The sequence below is a fragment of the Tachyglossus aculeatus genome, chromosome 11 (genome assembly GCF_015852505.1).
Source record: "Tachyglossus aculeatus isolate mTacAcu1 chromosome 11, mTacAcu1.pri, whole genome shotgun sequence".
NCBI classification, from domain to species: Eukaryota; Metazoa; Chordata; class Mammalia; order Monotremata; family Tachyglossidae; genus Tachyglossus; species Tachyglossus aculeatus.
In genome coordinates, this window is record NC_052076.1 from 48,746,446 (window position 1) to 48,761,076 (window position 14,631).

At 51.2% G+C, this 14,631-nt stretch overlaps 1 protein-coding gene across 1 annotated transcript in view; it reads left to right on the plus strand.

Moving 5' to 3' along the window:
- Positions 1–14,631, plus strand: part of TUBB3 (tubulin beta 3 class III) — a 32,800-nt gene that overhangs the window by 11,194 nt on the left and 6,975 nt on the right. Inside the window, exon 4 of the mRNA XM_038754327.1 lies at positions 1,970–2,118. Within this exon, the coding sequence (XP_038610255.1) occupies positions 1,970–2,118 (149 nt within the window). The remainder of the gene's footprint in view (positions 1–1,969; positions 2,119–14,631) is intronic.

The window sequence follows — 14,631 nt, forward strand, 5'->3', positions numbered from 1 at the left end:
GGAGGAAAATAAGCGGGGAGGGAAATGGGAATCGGGGAGGCGGGACCCCAGCCGGGACCCTGTCCGGCCCAGGGCGCTGATGCCCACCACGGGCTGGGCCCTCAGTCTGCCGTGGTGGGCGCGGCGGGGGGCGCGGGAGGCTATTGTCCTCTTCCCCTACCGGCTTTCCTTCCTCTGTCCCTCTGTCCCTCTGTCCCTCGCTCCTTCATCCCTCCGATCCTCGGTCCTTCAGTCCCTCCGTCCCTCCTTCCCTCTTCCCTTTGTCCCTCCGTCCTTGGTCTCTCCGTCCCTCCGTCCTTCGGTCCCTCCTCCCCTCCGCCCCTCTGACCCTCCTTCCCTCCATCCCTCCGTCCCTCGGTCCTCCAGCGCTTAGAACAGTGCTTTGCATATAGTAAGGGCTTAATAAATGCCATTATTATTATATTATTATTGTTATTATTCAGTCCAACAGTCGTTCCTTTCCTCGTCCCTCTAGCCCTAGGTCCCTCGCTCCCTCTGTCCCTCCATTCATTCATTCATTCATTGAATCAATCGTATTTATTGAGCGCTTGCTGTGTGCAGAGCACTGTTCTAAGCGCTTGGAAAGTACAGGTCGGCAACATATAGAGACGGTCCCCTCCATCCCTCTATCCCTCCATCCTTCGGTCCCTCTGTCCCTCCTTCCCTAGTCTTTCTGTCCCTTCGTCCCTCTGTCCTTCCGTCCTTCGGTCTCTCTGTCCCTCCTTCCCTAGTCTTTCTGTCCCTCCGTCCCTCTGTCCCTCCGTCCTTTGGTCCCTCTGTCCCTCCGTCCTTCGGTCCCACTGTCCCTCCTTCCCTAGTCCTTCTGTCCCCCATCCCTCTGTCCCTCCATCCTTCTCTAGTCCTTCCATCCCTCCGCCCTTCTGTCCCTCCATCCCGCTCCGTCCCTCTGTCCCTCTCTGTCCCTCCATCCTTCGGTCCCTCTGCCCCTCCTTCCCTAGTCCTTCTTCTCCCTCTGTCCCTCTGTCCCTCCGTCCTTCGGTCCCTCTGTCCCCCTTCCCTTGTCCTTCCGTCCCTCCTTCCCTCTGTCCCTCCGTCCTTTGGTCCCTCTATCCCTCCGTCCTTCGGTCCCACTGTCCCCCCTTCCCTAGTCTTTCTGTCCCTCCATCCCTCTGTCCCTCCGTCCTTCGGTCCCTCTGTCCCCCCTTCCCTAGTCTTTCTGTCCCTCCATCCCTCTGTCCCTCCGTCCTTCGGTCCCTCTGTCCCCCCTTCCCTAGTCTTTCTGTCCCTCCATCCCTCTGTCCCTCCGTCCTTCGGTCCCTCTGTCCCCCCTTCCCTAGTCTTTCTGTCCCTCCATCCCTCTGTCCCTCCGTCCTTCGGTCCCTCTGTCCCCCCTTCCCTAGTCTTTCTGTCCCTCCATCCCTCTGTCCCTCCGTCTTTCGGTCCCTCTGTCCCTCCTTCCCTAGTCCTTCTGTCCCCCAAGCCCTCTGTCCCTCCATCCTTCTCTAGTCCTTCCGTCCCTCCGCCCTTCTGTCCCTCCATCCCCCTCCGTCCCTCTCTGTCCCTCCATCCTTCGGTCCCTCTGTCCCCCCTTCCCTAGTCCTTCCGTCCCTCCTTCCCTCTGTCCCCCCTTCCCTAGTGCTTCCGTCCCCCCATCCCTCTGTCCCTCCATCCTTCTCTAGTCCTTCCGTCCCTCCATCCCTGTATCCCTGTGTCCCTCGGCGCCTCCTTCTCTGGTCCCCGGGTCCCCCTGCTCTCCCTCCCCGAGGCGCCTCCGGGGGCGGCCTGCGCATTGTGCGCGGCCAGACAATGTGGCGGGGCCCGGGGCCCTCCCCCCCCCCCCGGGTTGGGGGGGTGGGGGTCCGGAGGATGGGCCGGGGCTGATGCTGCAGGGATGCTGCAGCATCGCGGGGGGAGGCGGGGGAGGCGCCTCCTGATTGGCGGGGCGGGGGATGAGGTGAGCGCCTCCCGCAGGCCCAGCGCCCGCCTATAAAGGGCCCCGCGCCGGCAGCGCCCGGCCTTCCGCAGCCGGTCCCAGCCCCGACACCCACCGCCCCCCGGCCCCGCCCCCGCCCCTGCAGCCCGCCGACCACCGCCGAAGCCATGAGAGAGATCGTCCACATCCAGGCGGGCCAGTGCGGCAACCAGATCGGAGCCAAGGTAAGGGCCCCCGGGGGACGGCCACCTGAGGACCCCCTGAGATGGGGCTGGGGTCACCCCCGGGGCCGGGGACTGCCTCCCTTCAACGCTGGACCCCACCTCCCGAGCTGCACGCGGCAGGCGCTCAATAATTCAGGGATTCATTCAAATATCCTCCCCTTTCAGTCCTTCAGTCGTATTTATTGAGCCCTTGCTTGAGCGAATGCATTCAAATTTCCTCCCCCTCCTTCAGCCCTTCAATCGTATTTCTTGAGCGCTTGCTTGAGCCAATTCGGGAATTCATTAACGTGTCCTCCTCTTTCAGTCCTTCCGTCGTATTTATTGAGCCCTTCCTTAAGCGAATGCATTCAAATTTCCTCCCCCTTCAGTCCTTCAATCGTATTTCTTGAGCGCTTGCTTGTGCAAATTCAGGAATTCATTAAAATGTCCTCCTCTTTCAGTCCTTCAGTCGTATTTATTGACCCCTTGCTTGAGCGAATGCATTAAATTTTCCTCCCCCTTCAGTCCTTCAATCATATTTCTTGAGCGCTTGCTTCAGCGAATTCAGGAATTCATTAAAAGTTCCTCCTCCTTCAGCCCTTCAGTCGTATTTACTGAGCGCTTGCTTGAGCGAATGCATTAAAATTTCCTCCCCCTTCAGTCCTTCAGTCTTATTCCTTGAGCACTTTCTTGAGCGAATTCAGGAATTCATTAAAATGCCCTCCACTTTCAGTCCTTCAGTCGTATTTATTGAGCCCTTGCTTGAGCGAATGCATTAAAATTTCCTCCTCCTTGAGTCCTTCAATCGTATTTCTTGAGCACTTTCTTGAGCGAATTCAGGAATGCATTTAAAATTTCCTCCTCTTTCATTCCTTCAGTTGTATTTATTGAGCGCTTTCTTGGGCGAATTCATGAATTCATTAAAATTTCCTCGTTCATTCCTTCAATCGTATTTCTTGAGCACTTTCTTGAGCGAATTCAGGAATGCATTTAAAATTTCCTCCTCTTTCATTCCTTCAGTTGTATTTATTGAGCGCTTTCTTGGGCGAATTCATGAATTCATTAAAATTTCCTCATTCATTCCTTCAATCATATTTATTGAGCACTTTATTGAACAAATTCAAGAATTCATTAAAATTCCCTCCTCCTTCATTCCTTCAGTCGTATTTATTGAGCGCTTTCTTGAGTGAATTCATTAATTAAAATTTTCTTCTCATTCATTCATTCAATCGTATTTATTGAGCGCTTCATTGAACGAATTCATTAATTTATTAAAATATCCTCCTCCTTCACTCATTCAGTAAGTGCTTACTGTGTGCAGAACACTGGACTAAGCGCTTGGGAAGTACAAATGGGCAACATATAGAGACAATCCCTACCCAACAAGGGGCTCACAGTCTCCCACCCTGCCACTTCTCTCACCAGGGCACAGGACAGGGATAATGGTGGTATTTGTTAAGCACTTACTAGGTGCCAAGCACTGTTCTGAGCTCTGGGGGAGATACAAGGTGATCAGGTTGTCCCCCATGGGGCTTACAGTCTTCATCCTCATTTTACAGATGATGGAACTGAGGCCCAGAGAAGTGAAGTGACTTGCCCAAGGTCGCCCAGAAGACAGGTGGCGGACCTGGGATTAGAACCCATGACCTCTGACCCTCAAGCCCGGGCTCTTGCCACTGAGCCACACTGGTGGTTGATGTTTGCTCAGCCCTGCCCTTGGGTGGTAATAATAATAATAATAATGGCATTTGTTAAGCGCTTACTATGTGCAAAGCACTGTTCTAAGCGCTGGGTAGCCCTGGGTGGGGTGGGGGGGGAGCCGTGGTCCTCGATCAGCCTTTGTGTGGCTCTTTGGGAGACAGGAACCCAGGCAAGGACAAACCCCCCTCACCACTGCGGATTTGTGGGCATCTGTCCCCGCCCCTGCCCCACTGGGCCCACGGCCACCCGACTGACGGGGGGGAAGGGGACAGAATTTGAGGGGGGGGGCGGACATTCATTCATTCAATCATTCATTCATTCAACCATCATCATCATCAATCGTATTTATTGAGCGCTTACTGTGTGCAGAGCACTGGTCTAAGCGCTTGGGAAGTCCAGGTTGGCAACATATAGAGACAGTCCCTACCCAACAGTGGGCTCACAGTCTAGAAGGGGGAGACAGAGAACAAAACAAAACCTATTAACAAACTAAAATAAATAGAACAGATAAGTACAATCAATCAATCGTATTTATTGGGCGCTTGCTGTGTGCAGAGCACTGTCCTAAGCGCTTGGGAAGTACAAATCGACACCAGATAGAGATGGTCCCTACCCAACAACGGGCTCACAGGCTAGAAGGGGGAGACAGACAACCAAACAAGTAGACAGGCATCCCCCGATCCACAGTTCATTCATTCAATTGTATTCATTCAATCAATCAATCGAATTTATTCTTTCGATCGTATTTATTGAGCGCTTACTGTGTGCAGAGCATTTATTGAGCGCTTACTGTGTGCAGAGCATTTATTGAGCGCTTACTGTTTGCAGAGCATTTATTGAGCGCTTACTGTGTGCAGAGCATTTATTGAGCGCTTGCTGTGTGCAGAGCACCGTACTAAGCGCTTGGGAAGTGCAAGTCGGCAACATATAGAGGCAGTCCTCGCCCAACAACGGGCTCACAGGCTAGAAGGGGGAGACAGACAACCAAGCAAGTGGACAGGCATCCCCCAATCCACAGTTCATTCATTTAATCGTATTTATTCATTCATTCAATCAATCAATCGATCGAATCTATTCATTCAATCGTATTTATTGAGCGCTTATTGTGTGCAGAGCATTTATTGAGCGCTGACTGTGTGCAGAGCACCGTACTAAGCGCTTGGGAAGTGCAAGTCGGCTACATATAGAGGCGGTCCTTGCCCAACAACGGGCTCACAGGCTAGAGGGGGGAGACAGACAACCAAGCAAGTAGACAGGCATCCCCCAATCCACAGTTCTTTCATTCAATCGTATTTATTCATTCATCCATTCATTCAATCAATCGAATTTATTCATTCAATCGTATTTATTGAGCGCTTACTGTGTGCAGAGCATTTATTGAGTGCTTGCTGTGTGCAGAGCATTTATTGAGCGCTTGCTGTGTGCAGAGCACCGTACTAAGTGCTTGGGAAGCGCAAGTTGGCAACATATAGAGGCAGCCCTTGCCCAACAACGGGCTTGCAGGCTAGAGGGGGGAGACAGACAACCAAGCAAGTAGACAGGCATCCCCCAATCCACAGTTTATTCATTCGATCATTCAATCAATCAATCGAATCTATTCATTCAATCGTATTTATTGAGCGCTTACTGTGTGCAGAGCATTTATTGAGTGCTTGCTTTGTGCAGAGCATTTATTGAGCGCTTGCTGTGTGCAGAGCACCGTACTAAGCGCTTGGGAAGTGCAAGTCGGCAACATATAGAGGCGGTCCTCGCCCAACAATGGGCTCACAGGCTAAAAGGGGGAGACAGACAACCAAGCAAGTGGACAGGCATTCCCCAATCCACAGTTCATTCATTCAATCGAATTTATTCATTCAATCAATCAATCGAATTTATTCATTCAATCGTATTTATTGAGCGCTTACCGTGTGCAGAGCATTTATTGAGCGTTTACTGTGTAGAAGGGGGGGAGACAGATAACAAGACAAGTAGACAGGTGAGGCGGGGAGGGAGAGAGGGAGAGACACTGTGCGCTGCGCTCCGTGCTGGAGGATCCCTCCGGGGACGGCGGTTCCGCAGGAGGAGGGAGGAGGAGGAGGAGGAGGAGGAGGAGGAGGGTGGGTACTGCGGGAAGGCTGGAGGGAGCGGCCCGGACCACACCCCGCCACTGCGGAGGAGCTGCGAACAAAGGCGGGACCTCGAAGCTGCTGCTCCAGCTCCAGCTGGGGGGTCGGACCCCTGGGGCCCCGGCCGCGCCCCTTCGGGGATGGAGGAAGGGGACAAGGAAGGAAAAGCTGCCTCCCACCGCCCCCCACTCGTCTCACAAAGCAGTTGGAGGGCACCGGGGCGGAGTCTCCAGGGGCAGCAGCCTGGCTGCCCGAGGGGAAATAGGGAGGAGGGAGGGCGGCCCTGACAGCTGCTTCTGACTCAAGGAGCCCAACGTACACAAAGACTCCCCACCCTGCTTCTTTCTCCTCCTCCGAGGACAGATGGGATGTTGCGGGGGGGACAAAGGGCCCCTCCTCCCAGGGCCTGACGGGGGGCGGGGGCCGCTTTCTGAGCCCACTGTTGGGTAGGGACTGTCTCTATATCAATCAATCAGTCATATTTATTGAGCGCTTACTGTGTGCAGAGCACTGGACTAAGCGCTTGGGCAGTACAAGTTGGCAACATATAGAGACAGTCCCTACCCAACAACGGGCTCACAGTCAAATATGTTGCCAACTTGTACTTCCCAAGCGCTCTGCACACAGTAAGCGCTCAATAAATATGATTGATTTTGATTGATTGATTGCCCCAGACCCAACAGGTGCTAGAAAGAATTTCCTCCCATAGGCCTTGCCCCTTCCGAACTCCTTACCCTAACCCTCGCCCCGGGCCCCGGCCTCAGCTTGTCCCTTTGTTCTCCCGGGCACAGCAACAGCCTTGGGCAGGGTCTCCTCTCAATTAATCAATCAATCAATCAATCAATCGTATTTATTGAGAGCTTACTGTGTGCAGAGCACTGGACTAAGCGCTTGGGAAGTACAAGTTGGCAACATATAGAGACAGTCCCTACCCAACAGTGGGCTCACAGTCTAGAAGGGGGAGACAGAGAACAAAACCAAACATACTAACAAAATAAAATCAATAGAATAGATATGTACAAGTAAAATAAATAAATAAATAGAGTAATAAATATCATCATCATCCATCAATCGTATTTATTGAGCGCTTACTGTGTGCAGAGCACTGTACTAAGCGCTTGGGAAGTACAAATTGGCAACTTATAGAGACAGTCCCTGCCCAACAGTGGGCTCACAGTCTAAAAGGGGGAGACAAAACCAAACATACTAACAAAATAAAATAAATAGAATAGATATGTATAAGTGTACAAACATATATACATGTATACAGGTGCCGTGTGCTGTGCTGCTCTCGCCCAGGCACTCGCCCATCTCCATGCCCAGGCCTGGCCAGACAGTCCCTACTCCTTCCCTCTTCTTGCCTGGCCTTCTGGGGGCCCCTATGTCTTTTTTGGGGGGGACTGGAGAGGGACTGGCTTCTGGAAGCTGGAGACCCGGGCTGCACAGCTGACCTCACCCCACGCCTGCCCTGTGAGCTCTCTAGGGCATGTCCACGGGGCTGGGGGTTTTTGTATTATTCATAATAATAATAATAATAATGGTATTTGTTAAGCTCTTAATGGATTGCCAGGCACTGTACTAAGCGCTGGGGTAGATACAAGAGAAGCGGCATGGCTCAGTGGAAAGAGCACGAGCTTTGGAGTCAGAGGTCATGGGTTCAAATCCCAGCTCCACCACTTGTCAACTGTGTGACTTTGGGCAAGTCACTTCACTTCTCTGGGCCTCAATTACCTCATTTGGAAAATGGGGATTAAGACTGTGAGCCCCCGGTGGGACAACCTGATCACCTTGTTACTTCCCCAGCACTTAGAACGGTGCTTTGCACATAGTAAGCACTTAATAAATGCTATTATTATTATTATGCAAGCAAAACTGGTTGAACACAGTCCCTGTCCCACGTGGGGCTCACAGTCTCAATCCCCATTTTACAGATGAGGTAATAGTTAAGCAGTTACTATGTGCCAAGAACTGTGCTAAGCACTGGGGTAGATATGAGCTAATCAGGTTGGACACAGTCTTTGTCCCACATGGGGCTCACAGTTTCAATCCCCATTTTACAGATGAGGTAATTGTTAAGCAGTTACTATGTGCCAAGAACTGTGCTAAGCACTGGGGTAGATATGAGCTAATCAGATTGGAAACAGTCTTTGTCCCACGTGGGGCTTACAGTCTTAATCCCCATTTTCCAGATGAGGGAACTGAGGCACAGAGAAGTGAAGTGACTTGCCCAAAGTCGCACATCAGGGAAGTGTGGGGGCCGGGATTAGGATCCCAGGTCCGTGCTCTATCCACTGCTGCTTCTCTGGGGTTGGGAAGTGGATTCTGATTCTCCGGGTTTCCCCGCCCGAGGACAAGACAATGAGCGGGGGGTATCCTGCTTCTTTCCACACATGCCACCCAAGAGTGGGCATTTTATGACGGGTGGCACGGAGGCTGCAAGGCCGAAGGGCCCGGCAGAGAGGCCGAGCCTGCCAGTGGGATGAGGCAACAGCCGAGTAGAGACCCGCAAAGGAAATGGAAGACAGGGAGGGAAGGGAAGGGAGAATTCCCAAAACAGAGGAACTGATTGCACCCTCTTTCTATAGTATTTCGTTAAGGGCATTCACTGAATAAGGTTCTGGGAAGGGAGGATTCCCAAAACAAAGGAACTGATCACACTCTCTTTCTAGAGTATTTTGTTAAGGGTATACACTGTACTAAGGGCTGGGTAGATACAGGCTAATTAGGTCGGACGCTGTCCATGACCCACGTGGAGCTCATAGTCCCGTTTTCCAGATCAGGTAACTGGGGCCCGGTGCTCAGTGGAAAGAGCCCGGGCTTTGGAGTCAGGGGTCATGGGTTCAAATCCTCGCTCCGCCAACTGTGTGACTTTGGGCAAGTCACTTCACTTCTCTGGGCCTCAGTTCCCTCATCTGTAAAACGGGGGTGAAGACTGTGAGCCCCCCGTGGGACAACCTGATCACCTTGTAAGCTCCCCAGTGCTTAGAACAGTGCTCTGCACATAGTAAGCGCTTAATAAATGCCATTATTATTATTCTTATCTATCCACTGGGCCACGGCTTTTCTGTAAGCGTCTCAAAAACACTTCTGGAAACATGGGCGGTGGAACAAAAGCCTTAGTACTGAATGCAGGGGATGGGGGAGGGGCGCGGCCCTCAGGCCCGGTGATGCGTAAATTGAGGGAGGGGAGAACTTCTTGGGAGCTTCTGGGGGAGGCACCTGCTTCAGTGACTTAGTGCGAGACGCGACCTCTGATCATCCATCAAAGCCTTAGGAGACATCTGTGCCTGATCTGAATAAGGAATAGGGACAGGGGGCTGCGGGGGAGGACAAGGGGAGTCGACCCTCCCTCTCTGCTCTGTCCCTAGGGCGAGGAAGGGATGGAGGCTGAAATCAAATCAGGGCTCCTTCTGGTGCTGCTCAGCAGCTGCGGCCTTGCTTCTCCGCCTCAGGGCCCCCACCTCATTATGCTGGTCACTAAAGGGTTGGGCTGAGAGGCAGCTCTGACCACCCGCCCCTGGGGGCCGGAGATATCGCTTGATACAAAGTCATCATCATCATCAATCGTATTTATTGAGCGCTTACTGTGTGCAGAGCACTGTACTAAGCGCTTGGGAAGTACAGATTGGCAACATATAGAGACAGTCCCTACCCAGCAGTGGGCTCACAGTCTAAAAGGGGGAGACAGAGAGCGAAACCAAACAGACTAACAAAATAAAATAGAATAGATATGTACAAGTAAAATAGAGTAATAAATATGTGCAAACATGTATACATACATATATACATAGTCCTGGACCCCTGGGCCACCGTGGGCTACTTCTGGGGCCTAGCAGAGAGACAGGATGGACTCCTGTAAAGCGGGCCACCTTGGAAAGGAAGCTGCCCGGGAGTCAAAGCACCGTCCTGGAAGCCCGAGACCGCAGTCTTGTTCTCCACCTTGGTGTGATCTTGGACAAATCACCTCCTGTCCTCTTCTCCAGCTGTAGAAACGGAGGTAATCCCTGCCCCGCCCGACTTCACCGGGAGGTTGGGAAGACGAATGAGTTCATAGATCTGGAGGCGCTTGAAGCTTTGCAAATCTAGGGAGCGTTTTAAATGGGCGGGGAGGAAGGACAGCAAGACTCACTGGGCAGATGGAGAGCTATAAAAAGAGTTGCCTGGCATAAGAGCAACGATAAAATGGAGATTCAATACCTGTTCTCCCTCCTACTTGGCCCGCGAACTCCACTGGGGACTGGGTCCAACCTGATTATTTTATATCTGCCCCAGCACTTTTTAAATGGTATTTGTTAGGCACTTACTGTTTGTCAGGAACTGTACTATGCACTGGGGTAGATCTACAAGCTAATCACGTTGGTCATAGCCCATGTCCCACATGGGGCTCACGATCTTAATCCCCATTTTACACAAGGAAGTGAAGTGACTTGCCCGGGGTCACACAGCAGACGAGTGGCGGAGTCGGGATTAGAACCCAGGCTCTCAGGCCCGTGCTCTATCCACTGCTGCTTCCCTTTGTACTTAGTATAATGCTTAACAAACACTATTTTATATTATATATATATAATATATATTATATATATATTTTATATATTTTATATTATCATTATTAACGGATAATATTACTACTACTAATGATGGGCCGTGGGTTCCCCATCTATGTTCTCCTGATCAAACCCTGCTGTCTGTGCAGGTTTCCTGAGACAAGTGTTTGACGCTGATTCTTGCCGTTCTGCTCTCCTTAAATCCGGCCTGTTGCCGCCAGCCTGGTAACAGCCAAGGTTGGAAATCCCTGAAAGTGCCTGGAGCTCTCGAGGGGCAGGAGAGGTGATGATGATGATATTTGTTAAGTGCTTACTACGTTCCAGGCACTGTACTAAGCGCTGGAGTGGGTGCAAGCACATCGAGACAGATGCAGTCCCTGTCCCACGTGGGGTCCACAGTCTCGATCCGCTGAGGGGGGATGATGGGGAGAGGAGCAGGAGGACTGATTAGGGAAAGAGGGATGGGCAGTTTCGAGCCTATAATCCATCCCAGATTTGGGATGTGTATTTATATATATTTGTATTTATGACAGGTGGCTCGCATTAATGGCAGACAGCAGGAACACCTCGGAGGAGGAGGAAAGACAGCTGATGATGGCTCCCAAGAGGGGGGAGACTGAGCTGCCTAAAAAACAGAGACCTAAGCAGATGGTCTCTGTGAACTGTGACAGAAGATGGGGGAGGGGGCCATTAAGTAGGCGGGGGGCAGGTGTTAGTGATGTTCAGCAGGGCCTACTAACCACCTCTTCTCGAGTGGGAGTCACTGGCCCAACAAAAACAGGTACAGAGTGACAGAACGGTGTTCATCCAATTGTATTTACTGAGCACTTACTCTGTGCAGAGCACTGTACTAAGCGCTTGGGAAGTCCAAGTCGGCAACATATAGAGACGGTCCCTACCCAACAACGGGCTCACAGTCAAGAAGGGGGAGACAGGCAGCAAAACGAAACATGTAGACAGGTGTCAAAATCGTCAGAACAAATAGAATTATAGCTATATATGCATCATTAATAAAATAGAGTAGTAAATATGTATAAGTAAAATAAATAGAGTACCAAATCTAATAAGTAATAATAGACGTAATAGAGTAATAAAAAGGGGCAAAAGAGGAAAAAGGAAAAATAGGACAGTAATTATTATTATTCGCTCCTTTCACCACGTGTGGGCTCCATGAGATCGGGGCAGGGGGCGAGAAAAGTCAAGCTAAGAATAAAGAAACCGGGTTAGGCCGAGGGTCGGGGCCTGCGGTTAAAAAAAAAACAAAACCAACAGAGATGGAGCGGGTCAGAAAAGCTGGGCGCAAATCAGATCAATCTATCCATTGTCCTTCTCCTCCTCCTCTCCCCCCTCCTCCCGCTAGCCCCACTTTGATCGAAGAAGCAGCGAAGTGGGTTCTGGATTATAATCCCTTCTCTGCCTCCTGTCTGCTGGGTCACGTCTCTTTGCCTCAGTTTCCTCATCTGGAAAATGGGGGTAGAATACGTGTTCTCCCTCCCCCTTAGATTGTGAGCCCCACGTGGGACTGGGACTGTCTGATTGGATTATTTTGTTTCTTCCTCCTTGCTCAGAGTGCTTGCCACACAGCACTTAGGGATTATTTTATTAAAAAATGATGTACACCATTTACAACCACCTACTCTACTAGGCTGAGGGAGTTTCCTCACATCCTAGGAAACCGGAGTTTCTCTGATTTGGTTCCTATAAGGAGGCTTTAAGAGATTTCACCTGGCCCAGCCTTAACCCTAGAGGAGCCTGGTGGGTTTGGAGAGGGGCCGTTCGTGACTTCAAACTAGAGTGGGGAGGAGCAAGTTGGCAGCCCTACCCTCCTCAGACCTGAGCATGCCACACAGCAAATGGTACCCAGGCAGCTTCCACTTCCATCTGTGTCCCTTGGGGTTAGGCTTGAGAAGATAATTCGAGCTTCATCTCTTTAGCAGAGCGAGTGTCTTTGTTTCCCCATCTTGATGGTTGGGTGGGGCCCCTTGGGTTTGAAGATGGAGGGGATGGGGTTAGTTGAGCTGGGATGGGGGACGAACCAGAGGGACTTTCCCATCAATGGGCTGGACACTCCGTCACACATTAAACCTCCTTTTGCCCCCACAAATCCTCTGGTGGACAAATGGAAAGACTGAAAAAAATGGGATGTGGGAATGGACAGAAGGAATCCAAGGAGTGTTGCGAGTCTTGGAGGTGAGTATATGTGATGGTGGAAGCGGGGAAAATCATGCGACTTGCCTAAAGGCATACAGCAGACTAGCGGCGGATCCGGGATTAGAACCCATGACCCGACTCCCAGCCCGAGCTCTATCCGCTACGCCGTGCTGCTTCTAATAATTATTAGAATAATAATAATACCAGAATTATTATGCTCAGTCTCACGGGGAACAGTGGTAGTGGCAGTCTGAGGCTCTGATCTAAGTAAAGATCCTTCTAGGCTGTGAGCCCGCTGTTGGGTAGGAACTGTGTCTATATGTTGCCGATTTGTACTTCCCAAGCGCTTAGTACAGTGCTCTGCCCACAGTAAGTGCTCAATAAATACGATTGATTGAATGAATGAATGTCCAAGCTTTTTGCCAGGAAGGGAGGAGAGCAGCCTTAATCCTTAATTGCCCCATATTCTAGCAGGCTGAGTCAGGTGCTCCTGCTTAGAAGGCCCCAGGGAAAGCGGTGTGACCTAGTGGTATTAGCACGGGCTTGCAATGAAGAGGACCTGGATTCTAATCCCAACTCCGCCATTTGACTGCTATGTGACCTTGGGCGAGCCATTTCACTTCTCTGTGCCTCAGTTTCCTCGACTGCATAATAATAATAGCAATGCATTTGTTAAGCGCTTACTGCAGGCCAGGCTCTATACCAAGGGCCGGGGTGGATACCGGAAAATCAGGTTGGACACATTCCCTGTCCCATGTAGGGCTAAGAGTCTCAATCCCCATTTTACAGATGAGTTGTCTGAGGCACAGAGAAGTTAAAGGACTTACCCCAGGTCACACAGCAGACAAGTGGCAGGATTCGATACCTGCTCTCCCTCCTATTTGACTGTGAGCCCTGTGTGACACAGGGACTGTATCCGGCCTGATTGGCTTGTGTGGACCCCAGCGCTTAGAACAGTGCTTGACGCATAGTTAGCGCCTAATAAATACCATTTTAAAAGGCAACAAAAAACGCGGGCCAGGAGTCAGAATTGCGGGTAGAGGGGAGAGATGGGTTAAGGAGATCAGCACCTGGATCAGCTCCCACCTCTGGGCCTCGTCCAGTCTACTGGACACCTCAGTTCAGCTCCCATTCATTCATTCAATCGTATTTATTGAGCGCTTACTGAGTGCAGAGCACTGTACTAGGCTCCTCCCAAGGCCGTGGGAAACTGGAATCAGCCAGAATCGACGGGGTCCCACCCTCTGGAGGGGTGGGTGGGGGGGAGTTCAGGCTGTGGACATACCTTCATTCCCACTGGTCCCCCCTCCACCAAGACTCACGAGAACTATGCGTATCTGTGAGCCCACTGTTGGGTAGGGATTGTCTCTATATGTTGCCAATTTGTACTTCCCGAGCGCTTAGTCCAGTGCTCTGCACATAGTAAGCGCTCAATAAATACGATTGATGATGATCAGAGATCCTCTTCAGCATCTTCCCATCCCTTGCATGGCCTTTTTTTAAATGGTATTTGCTAAGCGCTTACTAGGTGCCAGGCACCGTAATAATAATAATAATAATGATGGTGTTTGTTAAGCGCTTACTATGTGCAAAGCACTGTTTTAAGCGCTGGGGGGATACCAGGTGATTAGGTGGTCCCACGTGGGGCTCACAATCTTAATCCCCATTTTACAGATGAGGTCACTGAGGCACAGAGAAGTGAAGCGACTTGCTCAAAGTCCCAAGTGGCAGAGCCAGGATTAGAACCCATGACCTCTGGCTCCCAAACCCGGGCTCTTTCCACTGAGCCACGCTGCTTCTCTATGTACTAAGCACTGGGAGAGATACAAGGTTGGGCACGGTCCGTGTCCCACATGGGGTGCACAGTCTTAATTCCCATTTTACATATGAGGTAACTGAGGCACAGAGAAGTGAAGTGACTTGCCCAGAGTCACGCAAGCAGGCAGGTGGCAGAGCCGGGATTAAAATGCAGGTCCTTCCGATTCCCAGGCCCATGGTCTATCCACTAGGCCATTATGCTTCTCTAATGAAAT